Here is a 13,586-nt window from a genome sequence, read left to right on the forward strand (position 1 = left end):
TCTTAAGGAAGAATTTTTTCAAAATGTATGTATTTAATAGAATTCATTTATTCAAAGCAATAAAAATCTCTTGAAGACCTGTACTATGTCCCAGGCCCCAGGCTTGCTGCCAGAGAGCTTACAGTTCAGGTAGAATTTCCCAGAATGTATTTTAGAAGTACTAGTTAGATATCTGAGTTTCCTTGGTCAAATAAATTTGAAGAATATTGTTTATTTTATTTTATCTGTATATCATCTTGGATAGTCTTATTCACAATATGTGGTACATTATAGTCTTAGAATTTATTTTTTATTTGAAAGAGTACAGAGAGAGAGAGAAAGATTGTCTTCTGGTTTACTCTCCAAAGCCAGGAGCCACAAGCTTCCAGGTCTCCCACATGGGTAGCAGGTGCCCAAGCACTTGGGCCATTTTCCACGGCATTTCCCAGGCACTCTAGCAGGGAGCTAGATCAGAAATGGAGCAGCTGGGATACAAACCAGTGCCCATATGGGATGCTGGCATTGCAGGCTGCACTTTATCCTACACCACAACACCTGCCCCTTTCCTCCTTTCTCTCTCTCTCTCTCTTTTTTTTTTTTTTTTTTTGACAGGCAGAGTGGACAGTGAGAGAGAGAGAGACAGAGAGAAAGGTCTTCCTTTGCCGTTGGTTCACCCTCCAATGGCCACCGCGGCTGGCACACCATGCTGATCCGAAGGCAGGAGCCAGGTGCTTCTCCTGGTCTCCCATGGGGTGCAGGGCCCAAGCACTTGGGCCATCCTCCACTGCACTCCCTGGCCACAGCAGAGAGCTGGCCTGGAAGAGGGGCAACCAGGACAGAATCCGGCGCCCTGACCAGGACTAGAACCCAGTGTGCCGGCACCGCTAGGCGGAGGATTAGCCTGTTGAGCCACGGTGCCAGCCCATCTCTCTCTCTTTTTTAATTGATTATTTGTTTATTTATTTGAAAGCAGAGTTACAGATAGGCAGAGGCAGAGAAAGAGAGAGGGGTCTTCCATCTACTGGTTCACTCCCTAGATGGCCGTAGTGGCTGGAACTGTGCCGATCCGAAGCCAGGAGCCAGGAGCTTCTTCTGGGTCTCCCATGCGGGTACAGGGGCCCAAGGACTTAGGCCATCTTCTGCAGCTTTCCTAGGCCACAGCAGAGAGCTGTATCAGAAATGGAGCAGCCGGGACCTGAACCAGTGCCCATAAGGGATGCTGGCATTGCATGTGGTGGCCTCACCCGCTACACCACAGCGTCAGCCCTGTCCTTTTTTTTTTTTTTTTTTTTGACAGGTAGAGTCATAGACAGAGAGACAGAGAGAAAGGTCTTCCCTCCGTTGGTTCACTCCCCAAATGGCTACTATGGCCAGAGCTGTGCTGATCCGAAGCCAGGAGCCAGGTGCTTCCTCCTGGTCTCCCATGTGGGTGCAGAGACCAAGTACTTGGGCCATCCTCCACTGTGCTCCCGGGCCACAGCAGAGAGCTGGACTGGAAGAGGAGCAACCGGGACTAGAACTCAGCACCCATATGGGATGCTGGCACTGCAGGTGGAGGATTAACTAAGTGAGCCACGGTGCTGGCCCAAGCCCTGTATTTTTTGTTAAAGATTTATTTTGAAAGGCACAGCAACAGAGAGAAGGAAACACACACACACAGACCGGGAGGTGTGGGGAGGGGGAGAGATCTTCTATCCCATCTTCATTCCTCAGATGGCCATAATGGTCAGGACTGGGCCAAGCTGAAGCAAGGAGCCTGGAACTCCATCCAGGTCTCCCACATGCGTGGCTGGGGCCCATGCACTTGGACCATCTTCTGTTGCCTTCCCAGTCACATTAGCAGGGAGCTGGATCAGAAAAGGAGCAGCTGGGACTAGAACAGATGCTGCTGTGGAATGCTGGCATCGCAGGTGGCTTAACCAGTTGTGTTGCAACGAGAGCTCCATATATACATATTAAAACCTAGGTTTTCAAGTTTGTGTGTGTGTGCGCATGCACATGGCTGTGGATAGGTAACATTTCTTAACGTAGTTGGGAACCTTTGGAACAGCGTAGTCCACTAGAACTTCCTGCACTGGAAGTGTTTTGTGTCTGTGCTGATACAGAAGCCAGTAGCCACGAGCACTTGGAATGAGGCTACTATGACTGAAGAACTGGATTTTTAGTTTTATTTAACTTGTAATTAACCCCAATAGCCACGTGTGTTCCAGTGGTTTCCCTGTTGACAGCATAGCTTTGGAAGCAACTTTAGGAGATAGTAATCTAAGGGTGTGTTTTCATTTAGTCATTCCACAGATGCCAACACTGTGGCAGTCACCGAACAGAAGCGCCCTTGTTCTCAGGGAACTGCCTGTTTAGTGGAGGCAGCAGGTACCCCTGTGTAGTGACGGGTGCGGGCGCCATTTGGAGCACGGATTTCAGCTTCAGGTGGGAGGCTGAGGTTGCTCCGGGAAGCTCCCTAACGAGTCCTAGAGGAACAGGCCCAGAGTGTGAGTGAGAGTGTCTGTAGTGAAGCTCACTGCCTGTCTCAAGTGCAGGTGCCGCTTCTGCAGCACCAAGAAATGTTTGTCATTAGTTCTTGCCCAGATAAATCGCTGTTATTGACAGAAGTTGGAGGAATTAAGTAACATAGCCTCACTTTTTTTTAAGATTTATTTACTTATTTATTTACTTTGAAAGGTAGAGTTACAGAGAGGCAGGGGGAGAGGAGAGGGGAAGGGGAGAGGAGCGAAGAAGAGAGAAGAGGAGAGTCTTCTATCTGCTGGTTCACTCCCCAAATGGCTACAATGGCCAGAGCTGGGCCAATCGGAAGCCTGGAGCCAGGAGCTTCCTTTGGGTCTCCCATGCGGGTGCAGGGGCCAAGGGTTTGGGCCGTCTTCTACTGCTTTCTCAGGCCATAGCAGAGAGCTAGATCAGAAGCAGAGCAGCTGGGACTCAAACCAGTGCCCATAGCCTCACTCTTGCCCATTCTTCTGCCCACTGGTAGTCAGACTTATTGTAGACGAGGAATGACTTGGCACCTTTTTTTTTTTTTTTTTTTGACAGGCAGAGAGGATAGTGAGAGAGAGAGACAGAGAGAAAGGTCTTCCTTTTTGCCGTTGGTTCACCCTCCAATGGCCGCTGCGGCCAGCGCATTGTGCTGATCCGAAGCCAGGAGCCAGGTGCTTCTCCTGGTCTCCCGTGCGGGTGCAGGGCCCAAGGACTTGGGCCATCCTCCACTGCCTTCCCAGGCCATAGCAGAGAGCTGGCCTGGAAGAGGGGCAACCGGGATAGAATCCGGTGCCCGAACCGGGACTAGAACCCAGTGTGCCGGCGCCGCAAGGCGGAGGATTAGCCTGTTAAGCCACGGTGCTGGCGGACTTGGCACCTTTTAAAAAATTATTTATGTATTCACTGCTTCACTCCTTAAATGCCCAAAATGGGGGTGGGGGAGGGCTGGGACCGGGCCAGGCTGAAGCCAGAAGTTGGAAGCTCAATCCATTTCTCCCACACGGGTGGCAGGAACCCAGTTATTTGAGCCATCGCTGTTGCCTCCCAGGGTCTACATTAGCAAGAAGCTGGAGTCAGGAGCCAGAGTCGGAATCGAGCCGAGGTCCTCCAGTGTGAGAATGGGCATCTTAACCACTAGACTAAGTGCCCGTTCCCACCTGACACCTTTGAGTAGCCCCAAATTCATCCGCGGGCTTACGCTGATGTCGTTATGTGCAGCGAGCCTGTCAGGCACAGGAACAAAGACAACGCGTAGTGTCATTTCTTTTCTGATGGATCAGGGAGGGCCTCTCCAAGGGGCTGAGGCTTCAGGAGCGCTGCAGCAGCTTCGGATGTCACTGTTCCTCTCAGCCGGGGGAGACCAACTGGCTGAGCGTTGTTTTTCTTCCTTCCCTCAGATGGTGTCCTACTCCTCTGTCCTCACAGCTATCAGTAAGGTAGGATCATGGCCACTCCTGAGCGAGGTGGGGGGCAGGGGATGACCGCCAAGCCCCACTGCCTTGGCTGCTCTGGTCAGGTGACCTCGCGAAGGCTGGACAGGCAGTGCCTGATGCCTCTGGCCGCATTCCTGGCCTTCCCCTGGAAGGGGGCGTCCTGGGAAGTGAGCGTGGCACGTAGGAGCCGAGTCCCAGTGCTGACAGGATGCTGGGTCTGGGGGCACAGGAGTCCCGAATGTAACAGCTACGTCCCAGGTAAGACCCAGGCCAGCCTCTCCTCTGTTCTTCCCACAGTTTGATGACTTTTCCCGGGACCTGTGTGTCCAGGCTCTGCTGGACATCCTGGACATGTTTTGTGACCGTTTGAGGTAAGGGTGGGGGCTCAAGGGCCCAGCATTCTCCCAGTGCAAAGGAGAGGTTCCCGTCCCATAGACTCAGACCAGCCTGGCGGGGCCCCACCTTTCTTCTTTTCACTTGCCCATCCCTACCCATCATCTTCATCCTTTTCTATTTATTCTCTTAGGACAAAATGCCTCTTCTCTACTCGGAATAGCGCATTTGAAATCTTGTCTGGGGGCCACCAACTGGATAGATGCCCTCCCTGGGGCTGTGCTATCCTCCTCGAGCTCTTTCCTAGTAGGGGCGTGCCAGGGTCGGATTTCAGCCCTGGGAGCAGAGACAGATTTTGCATCCTTTCCCGGTAGCTGTCACGGCAAAGCCGAGGAGTGCGTTGGGCTGTGCCGAGCCCTCCTCAGCGCCCTCCACTGGCTGCTGCGCTGCACGGCAGCCTCTGCGGAGCGGCTCCAGGAGGGCCTGGAGGCAGGCACAGGCCCCGGAGAGAAGCAGCTTGCCATGTGCCTGCAACGCCTGGAGAAGACCCTCAGCAGCACCAAGAACCGGGCCCTGCTGCACATCGCCAAACTCGAGGAGGCCTGTATGTCCCCTGATTCCTGTGCCTGTAGCTGGCCCTTCAACTGTTAGGGGAGAGGCAGGCTGACATCCCACTTCTTTCCAGCTGGATCTGAAACCATCCCACTTCCTTTTTTCTCTCCCCATAAGCATTGCATACATCCCAGGGACTTGGGCAGGGTGGCACCCGAGCCAGTCAACCAACAGGTATTTACAGAGCGTTGTTGTATGCCCAGCGCTATGCCAGGTGCTGGGTGCGGGGGCGGGGGGCTACCAAAGCAGCATTGTGGCAGGGCCCCTGCCCTCAGCAGGCATATGTACTAGTGGGAGCGAGTCCACTACGCCACACACCTCGAGGAAACGAGGACAAGACAGGCACGTCATCTGTTCTTACGTTTGTCTCCACATCGCTCCTTGTCTGGAGGCAAATGACTCTTGTCCCTTTGAACAGCAGTGCCAGCCTGCGATGCCATACACCTCTTGACTCAGGTTCAGATGTTAAATGTTGGACCCTTCCAAGCCTGAGAGCAGACAGATCACCTGGTGGAGGGAAAGGCTGTTTCCGGCAATGGGGTCGTAAGGCCACAGTCTTGCTTGGGAGCCAAGGCTGCTTGGGGCCACCTAAGGCTGTCTTGTTCCCCAGTAGCAAGAACACTAAAACGGGTGACACCCAAATCCTCAGGACCTGACTGGGGAGCTTCCTATAGGAGTAGTGTCTTTATTCTCTAAGTGCAGTTTAGTGTTTGTGAAAAGTCTGGAAAGATAATCTGTAAAGCGGGGCTGTGCTTGACCACTTCTGGCTGGCTGGAGAACTTGATGAGTGCCTGCTGGCCGCAGAGTGAGTGAGTCCCTGATTCTGATGCATCTCGGGTCTTGTCTTTTTCTTCCCCTTGTGCTACATGGTTAATGGGCTAGTTGGTGCTGTTATTCACCATTTGACCCTCTGGAGTGTAACTAGGATAAACAATTTATAATTAAGTGCTAAGTAATGTGGTAGAGACCATGAGTGCGGGCCTTTAGAGAGATTATTGGGTTAGACCAGTTGGGTAAATTGTTAAAGGAACTGAGGCTTGAGCAGGGACTTGAAGGATGGTGGGAGTTGTGTGTGAGGGGGCGTCTTCCCAAAGTGGGGAGCAGAGAGCAGGGCCCAGAGGAGAGGTGGTGGACAGGGATGGCAGTCTGGGAACCAGACGACTTGAGTGGAGAGAGATGGCCATGCCAGGCTGGCTGGCCTTTCAGCTGGGCTGTCTCGGGAGGTGATTTGTGGCTGGCCGCCCTGATCCAGCCAGGGACTCTACACGCTGTGTGCCGCCCTCTGCTACTGCCCATATGGTCTCTGCAGGCAGCTGGGGCGTCCCATGGGAGTCAGGCTTTTTGGCGTGGTTTCTAGGGCCTCCAGCCCTCAGTAGCGGTCCCCTTCCACACACAGTGCATGCTGCCCTTAGGCCCCTGGCCCCCATGTCATCCTCAGGGGAAGCCTCCCTGCGTGGTTCTGTGCGCCCAGGGTGCCAAAGCCGTGGGCCCAGGCCCGCCGTTGCCTAGCATGTTTCTGCATTTCCGGTTCCTCCGCAGCCTCCTGGACTGCCATTGAGCACTCTCTCTTGAAGCTTGGGGAGATCCTGGCCAATCTCAGCAACCCCCAGCTCCAGAGCCAGGCTGAACAGTGTGGCACACTCATTAGGAGGTAGCCAGCTCCCAGGATGATGGTGGGGGAGGGGGAGGACGTGTCCTGGGGCTTGGGTGAGGTGACGGTGCCCACTCCTATCCCCTTCGCTCTCACCTTGGTTCCCCAAACACTGTCCCCGCAGCATCCCCACAATGCTGTCTGTGCATTCGGAGCAGCTGCACAAGACTGGCTTCCCCACAGTCCACGCGGTGGTCCTGCTCGAGGGCACCATGAACCTGACAGGCGAGACGCAGCCCCTGGTGGAGCAGCTGATGATGGTGAAACGCATGCAGGTGGGAGGGGCCAGGTGGCCGCCCTCACCTGGGTGGGTGGGCAGGTCAGAGCAGGGGGAGGAGTCTCCTGTGTCTGTGGTGGAAAGGGGCTGCCAATCATGCATGGTTCTGTCTTCTGACCTCCCTGGCTCTCAGCACCAGAGCTGGGGAGCAGCCCTGCCCTGCAGACTCTGGCCCGGCCTAGCCCCTGGAGCCTAAGAAGGATGAAGGGGTGCGGGGCAGCCTCTGAGGCCTCCTCTTGACTTTCCCACAGCATATCCCCACCCCTCTTTTTGTGCTGGAGATCTGGAAAGCCTGCTTTGTGGGGCTCATCGAGTCCCCTGAGGGCACAGAGGAACTCAAGTGGACAGCTTTCACCTTCCTCAAGGTACCTGGAGCCTGGATGAGTCTCAGGACAAGCAGACCCCTGGGCCCTGGCCCTCTCGCCCCTGTCGGCTTCGTGCCGGCCTGCAGGGCCCCCAGCATGTTCCCATTGATGACCTTCTCTGAAAGCCCCAGGGCTGTGTTTAGTCCGCTTGGCAGGACTCTGGCTTCTCAACAAGGGCTGTTGTTCAGCTTGATGCTCAGTCAGCTTGGTGCTGGGCAGTTCCCAGAGCCAGAGAAGTAGGCCCCAGCCGTCCTGGGAGCTGGGCTCCTCCACTTCTGTGCATGGCATTTCCTTGTGGAGCTGGCAGAAGTGGGTGGTTCCCTGTGTCCTGTGGGTTGAGGGGCATCAGGCCCTTGGGCGCCCCCAGCTTTCTGACTGGCCTCGAAGGAGGTCTTCACTTCTAGTCAGGAGCACTCCTGTCCCGCGGCCTGGAGCAGGGGCCGGAGGGGGACGTTTCATAATAGGTGAAACTGATCTTCCTGTGTTTCCCTTACCTTGTGCCCTAGATTCCGCAGGTGTTGGTGAAGCTGAAGAAATACTGTCATGGGGACAAGGTGAGTTGGAGAAATGGGGTGGGGTGTGGAGCAGCTGAGGACATTTCTACCCTGGAGAACAAGGGCCAGGGGAGGCCGTTCAGATCCCAGCTGGGCAGTCTGTGCTTGTGTTCAGAAGACAGCAAGTGTGTGAGAGCATTGGAGCCCTGTGTGTGTCCTGCCACACATAGCCCGGCTCCCGGCAGCAGGCAGGCTGTGCCCTCCTGCAGGCAAGGTCGCCTGAGGGAAACACCGATGCCCCTTCCTTCTCCGATCCAGTCCTTGGAGCCGGTGGCGGGCAGGACCTACAGCAGGCCCCCGCATCCAACAGGATGGCCTTGCATGGCTGCCTTGTGGGCTGTGGGAGGAGCAGGGGACCTGGAGCCCCGGCGGAAGTTCTGACCCTTTGTAGGACTTCGCCGAGGATGTCCACTCTGCTTTTGAGTTCCTGCTGAAGCTCACCCCGCTGTTGGACAAAGCTGACCAGCGCTGCAAGTACGAGCGCCCTGCTCAAGCCCTGCTCTCCTGGAAGGTGTTCCGGGCTCTTAGCTTGCTGGCTGTGCCAGATAAGCCTCTGGGGACGCTGTCTCCTTGTTGGCTCCCCTTGGCAGGGGCAGGAGGCAGCAGCCCTGTAGTTGCTGCAAACCGAGATCCCTGTTCCCTTCCCTCCAAATTGTCCTCATCCTCAAAAACCCATCCCTGTATTGCCAGCTGTGTGCGCCGTTGTCTCATCATCATTTTCCCTCACAGCTGTGATTGTACAAACTTCCTGCTCACAGAATGTAGCAAGCAGGGGCTTCTGTCTGAGGCCAGTGTCAACAGCCTTACAGCGAAGCGGTAAGTGTGAGCTCATGCGGGCTACCCCAAGGGCCCCAGACTTCTCTGTCTCCTGTGGACTGGGCTGCTGCTGCCTCTCCCACTCTTGTCTAACGTTTGGGTTGCAAATGACTGGGACCATGCCACGAGGGGACAGGGGACAGGAAGGGACAGACCATACTCAGTTCTTTAGCATACAGTTTGGTTCTCTCAGTTGCTACTTTTTTTTTTTTTTTTTTTAACATTTATTTATTTATTTGAAAGGCAGAGTCACAGAGAGGCAGAGGCAGAGAGAGAAAAAGGTCTTCCATCCTCTGGTTCACTCCCCAGATGGCTGCAACGGCCAGAGCTGGGCCAATTCAGAGCCAGGAGCCAGGAATTCCTTGGGTTTCCCATATGGATGCAGGGGCCCAAGGACTTGGGCCATCTTCTACTGCTTTCCCAGGCCACAGCAGAGAGCTGGATTGGAAGTAGAGCAGCTGGGACTCGAACTAGTGCCATATGGGATGCTGGCACTGCAGATGGCAGCTTTACCCTCTACACCACAGTGCTGGCCAGCCCTAGTTGCTACTTTTTAACCCATACCTTCCAGTGTGATAAAATAAGAATCCCAGATCTTCTGTTAACCTTCAGTAAATTTTCAAAAAAGACTCAATGGCTGATGACTAATTGAGGCAGTCGCAGTACTGAATTGCTTTCTCAAGCTTCACCCCAACCCCCGAGGCTGTTAAAGGTTCCCAGGGTTGGGGCCAGTGCTGTGGCGTAGTGGGTGGAGTGGCCGCCTGCGGTGCCGGCATCCCATATGGGCGCTGGTTTAAGTCCCGGCTGCTTCATTTCTGATCCAGCTCTCTGCTGAGGCCTGGGAGGGCTGTGGAAGATGGCTCAGGTCTTTGGGCCCCTGCACCCGAGTGGGAGACCTGGAGGAGGCTCCTGGTTTTGGATCAGCGCAGCTCCGGCCGTTGCGGCCAATTGGGGAGTGAACCAGTGGATGGAAGACCTCTCTCTCTCTGCCTCTCCTTCTCTCTCTCTGTAACTCTTTCAAGTAAATAAATAAAATCTTTAGATTTTTTTTTTTTTTTTGACAGGCAGAGTTAGACAGTGGGAGAGAGAGACAGAGAGAAAGGTCTTCTTTCTGTTGGTTCATTCCCCAAATGGTCGCTATGGCCAACGTGCTGCACCGATCCAAAGCCAGGAGCCAGGTGCTTCTCCTGGTCTCCCATGGGGTGCAGGGCCCAAGCACTTGGGCCATCCTCCACTGCCTTCCCGGGCCACAGCAGAGAGCTGGACTGGAAGAGGAGCAACCAGGACAGAACCCGGCACCCCACTTGGGCCAGAACCTGGGGTGCCGGCGCCACAGGTGGAGGATTAGCCTAGTGAGCCGTGGTGCCGGCCAATAAAATCTTTAAAAAAAAAAAAAAAAGGTTCCCAGGGCTTGCTTCTGCAGTTAGACTAGGGAGTGTCATGAAATTACGTTCCTCTTCCCTTTCTCGGCCCTCTGGTTATGACCACAGCACTGAAGACCGGGAGCAGGCACCTCAGCTGAAGTCAGGAGAAAATGCCAACATCCAGCCCAACCCCGGGCTGATCCTGCGGGCAGAGCCCACTGTCACAAACATCCTCAAGGTCAGTGTGCCCATGCCTTGCCACCAGAGTCTTGTCTTTCCCGCTCCAGTCCCTGTACTTCCAAATAAGTGACCAGGGCTGCAGGGCTCTCTCTTGTCTCTCTTGTCTGGTTTTCTTTTTCTTTTCTTCTTCTTCTTTTTTGTTTTTTTGTTTTTTGTTTTTTTTTTTTTTTTTTTTTTTTAATTTTTGACAGGCAGAGTGGATAGTGAGAGAGAGAGAAAGAGAGAAAGGTCTTCCTTTTTGCCGTTGGTTCACCCTCCAATGGCTGCTGCGGCCGGCTCATCGCGCTGATCCGAAGCCAGGAGCCAGGTGCTTCTCCTGGTCTCCCATGCGGGTGCAGGGCCCAAGGACTTGGGCCATCCTCCACTGCCTTCCTGGACCATAGCAGAGATCTGGCCTGGAAAAGGGCAACCGGGATAGAATCCCGCGCCCTGACCAGGACTAGAACCCGGTGTGCCGGCGCCGCAAGGCGGAAGATTAGCCTAGTGAGCCGCGGCGCCGGCCCTAAGATTTTATTTATTTCTTTGAAAGGTAGAGTTACAGACAGAGAGAGGGAGAGACAGAGAGAAAGTCTTCCATCCTCTGGTTCACTCCTCAAAAGGTTGCAACAGCTGGAGCTGGGCCAACCCAAAGCTAGGAACCAGGAGCTTTCTCCAGGTCTCCCACTTCTATTGCTTTCCCAGGCCATAGCAGAGAGCTCAGTCGGAAAAGGAACAGCTGGGGCTAGAACTGAACCGGCACCCATGTGAGATGCTGGCGCTGGAGGCAGAGGCTTAGCCTACTGTGCCACAGCGCCGGCCCCTCTTGTCCGGTTTTCTCACGTAGTTTGCTTTGGAAGTAGAGAGAGGGGGAAAGCGAACACAGCTCCCCCTGAAAGCTGACAGTTTATTGGGTTTTGCTTGCGGGCCAGGTGCTGTGGTAGGGGCTTTCACTGTTACCACCTTGTGTGAAAACAGTAGACAAGCTCTCACCCTCGTGCCAGTGTGACTGAGAGGGATGGATGGATTTTAGGAGTGATTTTTCCAGATGGAAGTCAGAAAGATGGAGTCGAAATTGCAGATTGGGCTGTACTGGTCAGTGGAGACGTACAGTGAGAGAAAATGTGGCCGCTCTGTGTCTGGGGGGTTCCACGGTGTTCTTCGGGACTTGATTTCCTGTCCTGTCCCCAGACGATGGATGCAGACCACTCCAAGTCTCCAGAGGGGCTGCTGGGAGTCCTGGGCCACATGCTGTCTGGGAAGAGTCTGGACCTGCTGCTGGCTGCTGCTGCTGCCACTGGGAAGCTTAAATCCTTCGCCCGGAAATTTATCAAGTGAGGGGAACTGAGCTGATTGGTGGGGAGGCCATGTGTGAGGGAGGAGTTGGCAGAGTGGCAGTGAGGCACCTTGGACAGGTCTCCCAGGTCAGAGATGCACTGGCCAGGGCGGAACATCCCAGCTGGAGACTTTGCTGGAACGATCTTGACCCAGAATGCCTGTTTCTCTTGAGCGGAGGGTTAAGTGGAGGTGTGGGATAAGGTGCTGAGGCATTGAACAGGAGGCATGGTGGAAGTCTGTGTGTGTCCAGCTGCTAATGAGAGGCTCTCAATTCTCCTGCTTATTTTTTTTTTTTCTTTTTTCTTTTTCTTTTTTTTTTTTTTTTGACAGGCAGAGTGGACAGTGAGAGAGAGACAGAGAGAAAGGTCTTCCTTTTGCCGTTGGTTCACCCTCCAATGGCCGCCGCGGTAGGCGCGCTGCGGCCGGCGCACCGCGCTGATCCGATGGCAGGAGCCAGGTGCTTCTCCTGGTCTCCCATGGGGTGCAGGGCCCAAGGACTTGGGCCATCCTCCACTGCACTCCCTGGCCACAGCAGAGAGCTGGCCTGGAAGAGGGGCAACCAGGACAGAATCCGGTGCCCCGACCGGGACTAGAACCCGGTGTGCCGGCGCCGCAAGGTGGAGGATTAGCCTAGTGAGCCGCGGCGCCGGCCTCTCCTGCTTGTTTTGGTTGACTTGGAATTTGACATAGATCATTGTCACATTCAGGGAGCCAATCTCTGGGCCTTGGAGCTCTTTTAATGATAGGTAGGAGAAAAAAATAATAGGAATAATTATTTTTTCCGTAGCAGTGATGTTTATTTACAATTTTTAAAAAAGATTTACTCATTTATTTGAAAGAGTTACACAGAGAGAGAAGGAGAGGCAAAGAGAGAGGTCTTCCATCTGCTGGTTCACTCCCCAGATGGCTGCAATGGCTGGAGCTGAGCCGATCTGAAGCCAGGAGCCAGGAGCCTCCTTCGGGTCTCCCACGCGGGTGCAGGGGCCCAAGGACTTGGGCCATCTTCTGCTGCTTTCCCAGGCCACAGCAGAGAGCTGGATTGGAAGTGGAGCAGCCGGGCCTCGAACCGGCGTCCATATGGGATGCCAGAGCCTCAGGCCAGGGCATTAACTTGCTGTACCACAGCGCCGGCCCCAATTCAAACTTTTAAACCTGACTTTGGGCAAGCAGATGTGGGTTGCTAAAAGGAGTCCTCTAACTGGGGTTTGAGCTTTGACTTTTTCCCAGCACCCCTAAATGATATCACCTGCTATGGCGCCATAACTGTCAGCTGGAACGGGATGTTCCAGCTTAACCCGCTGTGCCAAAGCGCCAACCCCTATTTACAAATTTTTAAGGAGTTTTTTTTTTTTTTTTTTTTTAATTTGAAAGGCAGAGTGAGAGAGAAGGCGAGAGATAAAGAAAGATCTTCCATTCACTGGCTCACTCTCCAGATGTCCACAGCAACTGGGACTGGGCCAGGCTGAAGACAGGAGCTAAGAACTCCATCCGGGTCTCCCATGGGGACCCAGGTACTTAGGGCATCATCTGCTGCCCCCCAGGCTTTGTGTTAGCAGGAAGCCGGATCAGAAGCAGAAATGGGCCTGGATCCCAGACACTCCAGTGTGGGGTGTGGGCGTTCCAAGCTGAGGCTTCACCGCTGCCACGCAGTGCCTGCCCTGTCGTAGGCTTAGTCGTGGTTCCGATTCTAGTGACTGCCTCTCTGAGCGCGTGCAGCCCCTTGTGTCTGATAGTTGCTCAGCTCTTCCCTGGTTGATGCCAGCTGTCTGCATTCCTTCCACAGCTTGAACGAGTTGAATGAGTTCACAACGCATGGCAATGGAGAAAGCAGTAAGTCAGCGGCAGATCCCACTGGCGCTGGATCTGCCAGGGGAGGGAGAAGGCAGGGGAGGGAGGGAGCACCTCGGCTCACCCTGGGAAGGCTGTTTCCTCCCAAGCCGTGACTGACTTAAAGAGGGCGGTGTTGGGAAAAATTTCTGAAACTGTCCCGTTGTTGCCTTCCTGCCCATCTTGATGGTTCAGCTGGGCACTAGGGGGAAGTCTTTGACTCCAAGGAAGGAATGATGTTCCCTTGAGACTCAAGAAAAGGATTCTGAGCCTTGACTTTGAAGGAGCCACTCGATCCCTGACCTTCCTTGAGGCAAATCCCGATCGTGCG

At 54.3% G+C, this 13,586-nt stretch overlaps 1 protein-coding gene and 1 non-coding gene across 4 annotated transcripts in view; both read left to right on the forward strand.

Annotated features, from left to right (window-relative positions):
* Nucleotides 1-13,586, forward strand: part of MED24 (mediator complex subunit 24) — a 32,987-nt gene that overhangs the window by 11,250 nt on the left and 8,151 nt on the right. For 2 of the 3 annotated variants that reach the window (XM_062175243.1, XM_062175244.1), the window contains exons 4-16: nucleotides 3,867-3,905; nucleotides 4,200-4,273; nucleotides 4,610-4,839; nucleotides 4,965-5,021; nucleotides 6,387-6,498; nucleotides 6,623-6,773; nucleotides 7,027-7,140; nucleotides 7,647-7,694; nucleotides 8,086-8,168; nucleotides 8,424-8,510; nucleotides 10,001-10,112; nucleotides 11,282-11,424; nucleotides 13,212-13,258. In XM_062175243.1, coding sequence (XP_062031227.1) covers nucleotides 3,867-3,905; nucleotides 4,200-4,273; nucleotides 4,610-4,839; nucleotides 4,965-5,021; nucleotides 6,387-6,498; nucleotides 6,623-6,773; nucleotides 7,027-7,140; nucleotides 7,647-7,694; nucleotides 8,086-8,168; nucleotides 8,424-8,510; nucleotides 10,001-10,112; nucleotides 11,282-11,424; nucleotides 13,212-13,258 — 1,297 coding nt within the window. The remainder of the gene's footprint in view (nucleotides 1-3,866; nucleotides 3,906-4,199; nucleotides 4,274-4,609; nucleotides 4,840-4,964; nucleotides 5,022-6,386; nucleotides 6,499-6,622; nucleotides 6,774-7,026; nucleotides 7,141-7,646; nucleotides 7,695-8,085; nucleotides 8,169-8,423; nucleotides 8,511-10,000; nucleotides 10,113-11,281; nucleotides 11,425-13,211; nucleotides 13,259-13,586) is intronic. The other variant, XM_062175245.1, reaches the window with a different exon arrangement.
* LOC133747416 (small nucleolar RNA SNORD124) lies at nucleotides 13,473-13,573 on the forward strand. Its single transcript, XR_009864365.1, has one exon. It is a non-coding gene; the product is annotated as a small nucleolar RNA SNORD124 (small nucleolar RNA).

This window comes from Lepus europaeus, chromosome 18 (assembly GCF_033115175.1).
Source record: "Lepus europaeus isolate LE1 chromosome 18, mLepTim1.pri, whole genome shotgun sequence".
Lineage (NCBI taxonomy): Eukaryota > Metazoa > Chordata > Mammalia > Lagomorpha > Leporidae > Lepus > Lepus europaeus.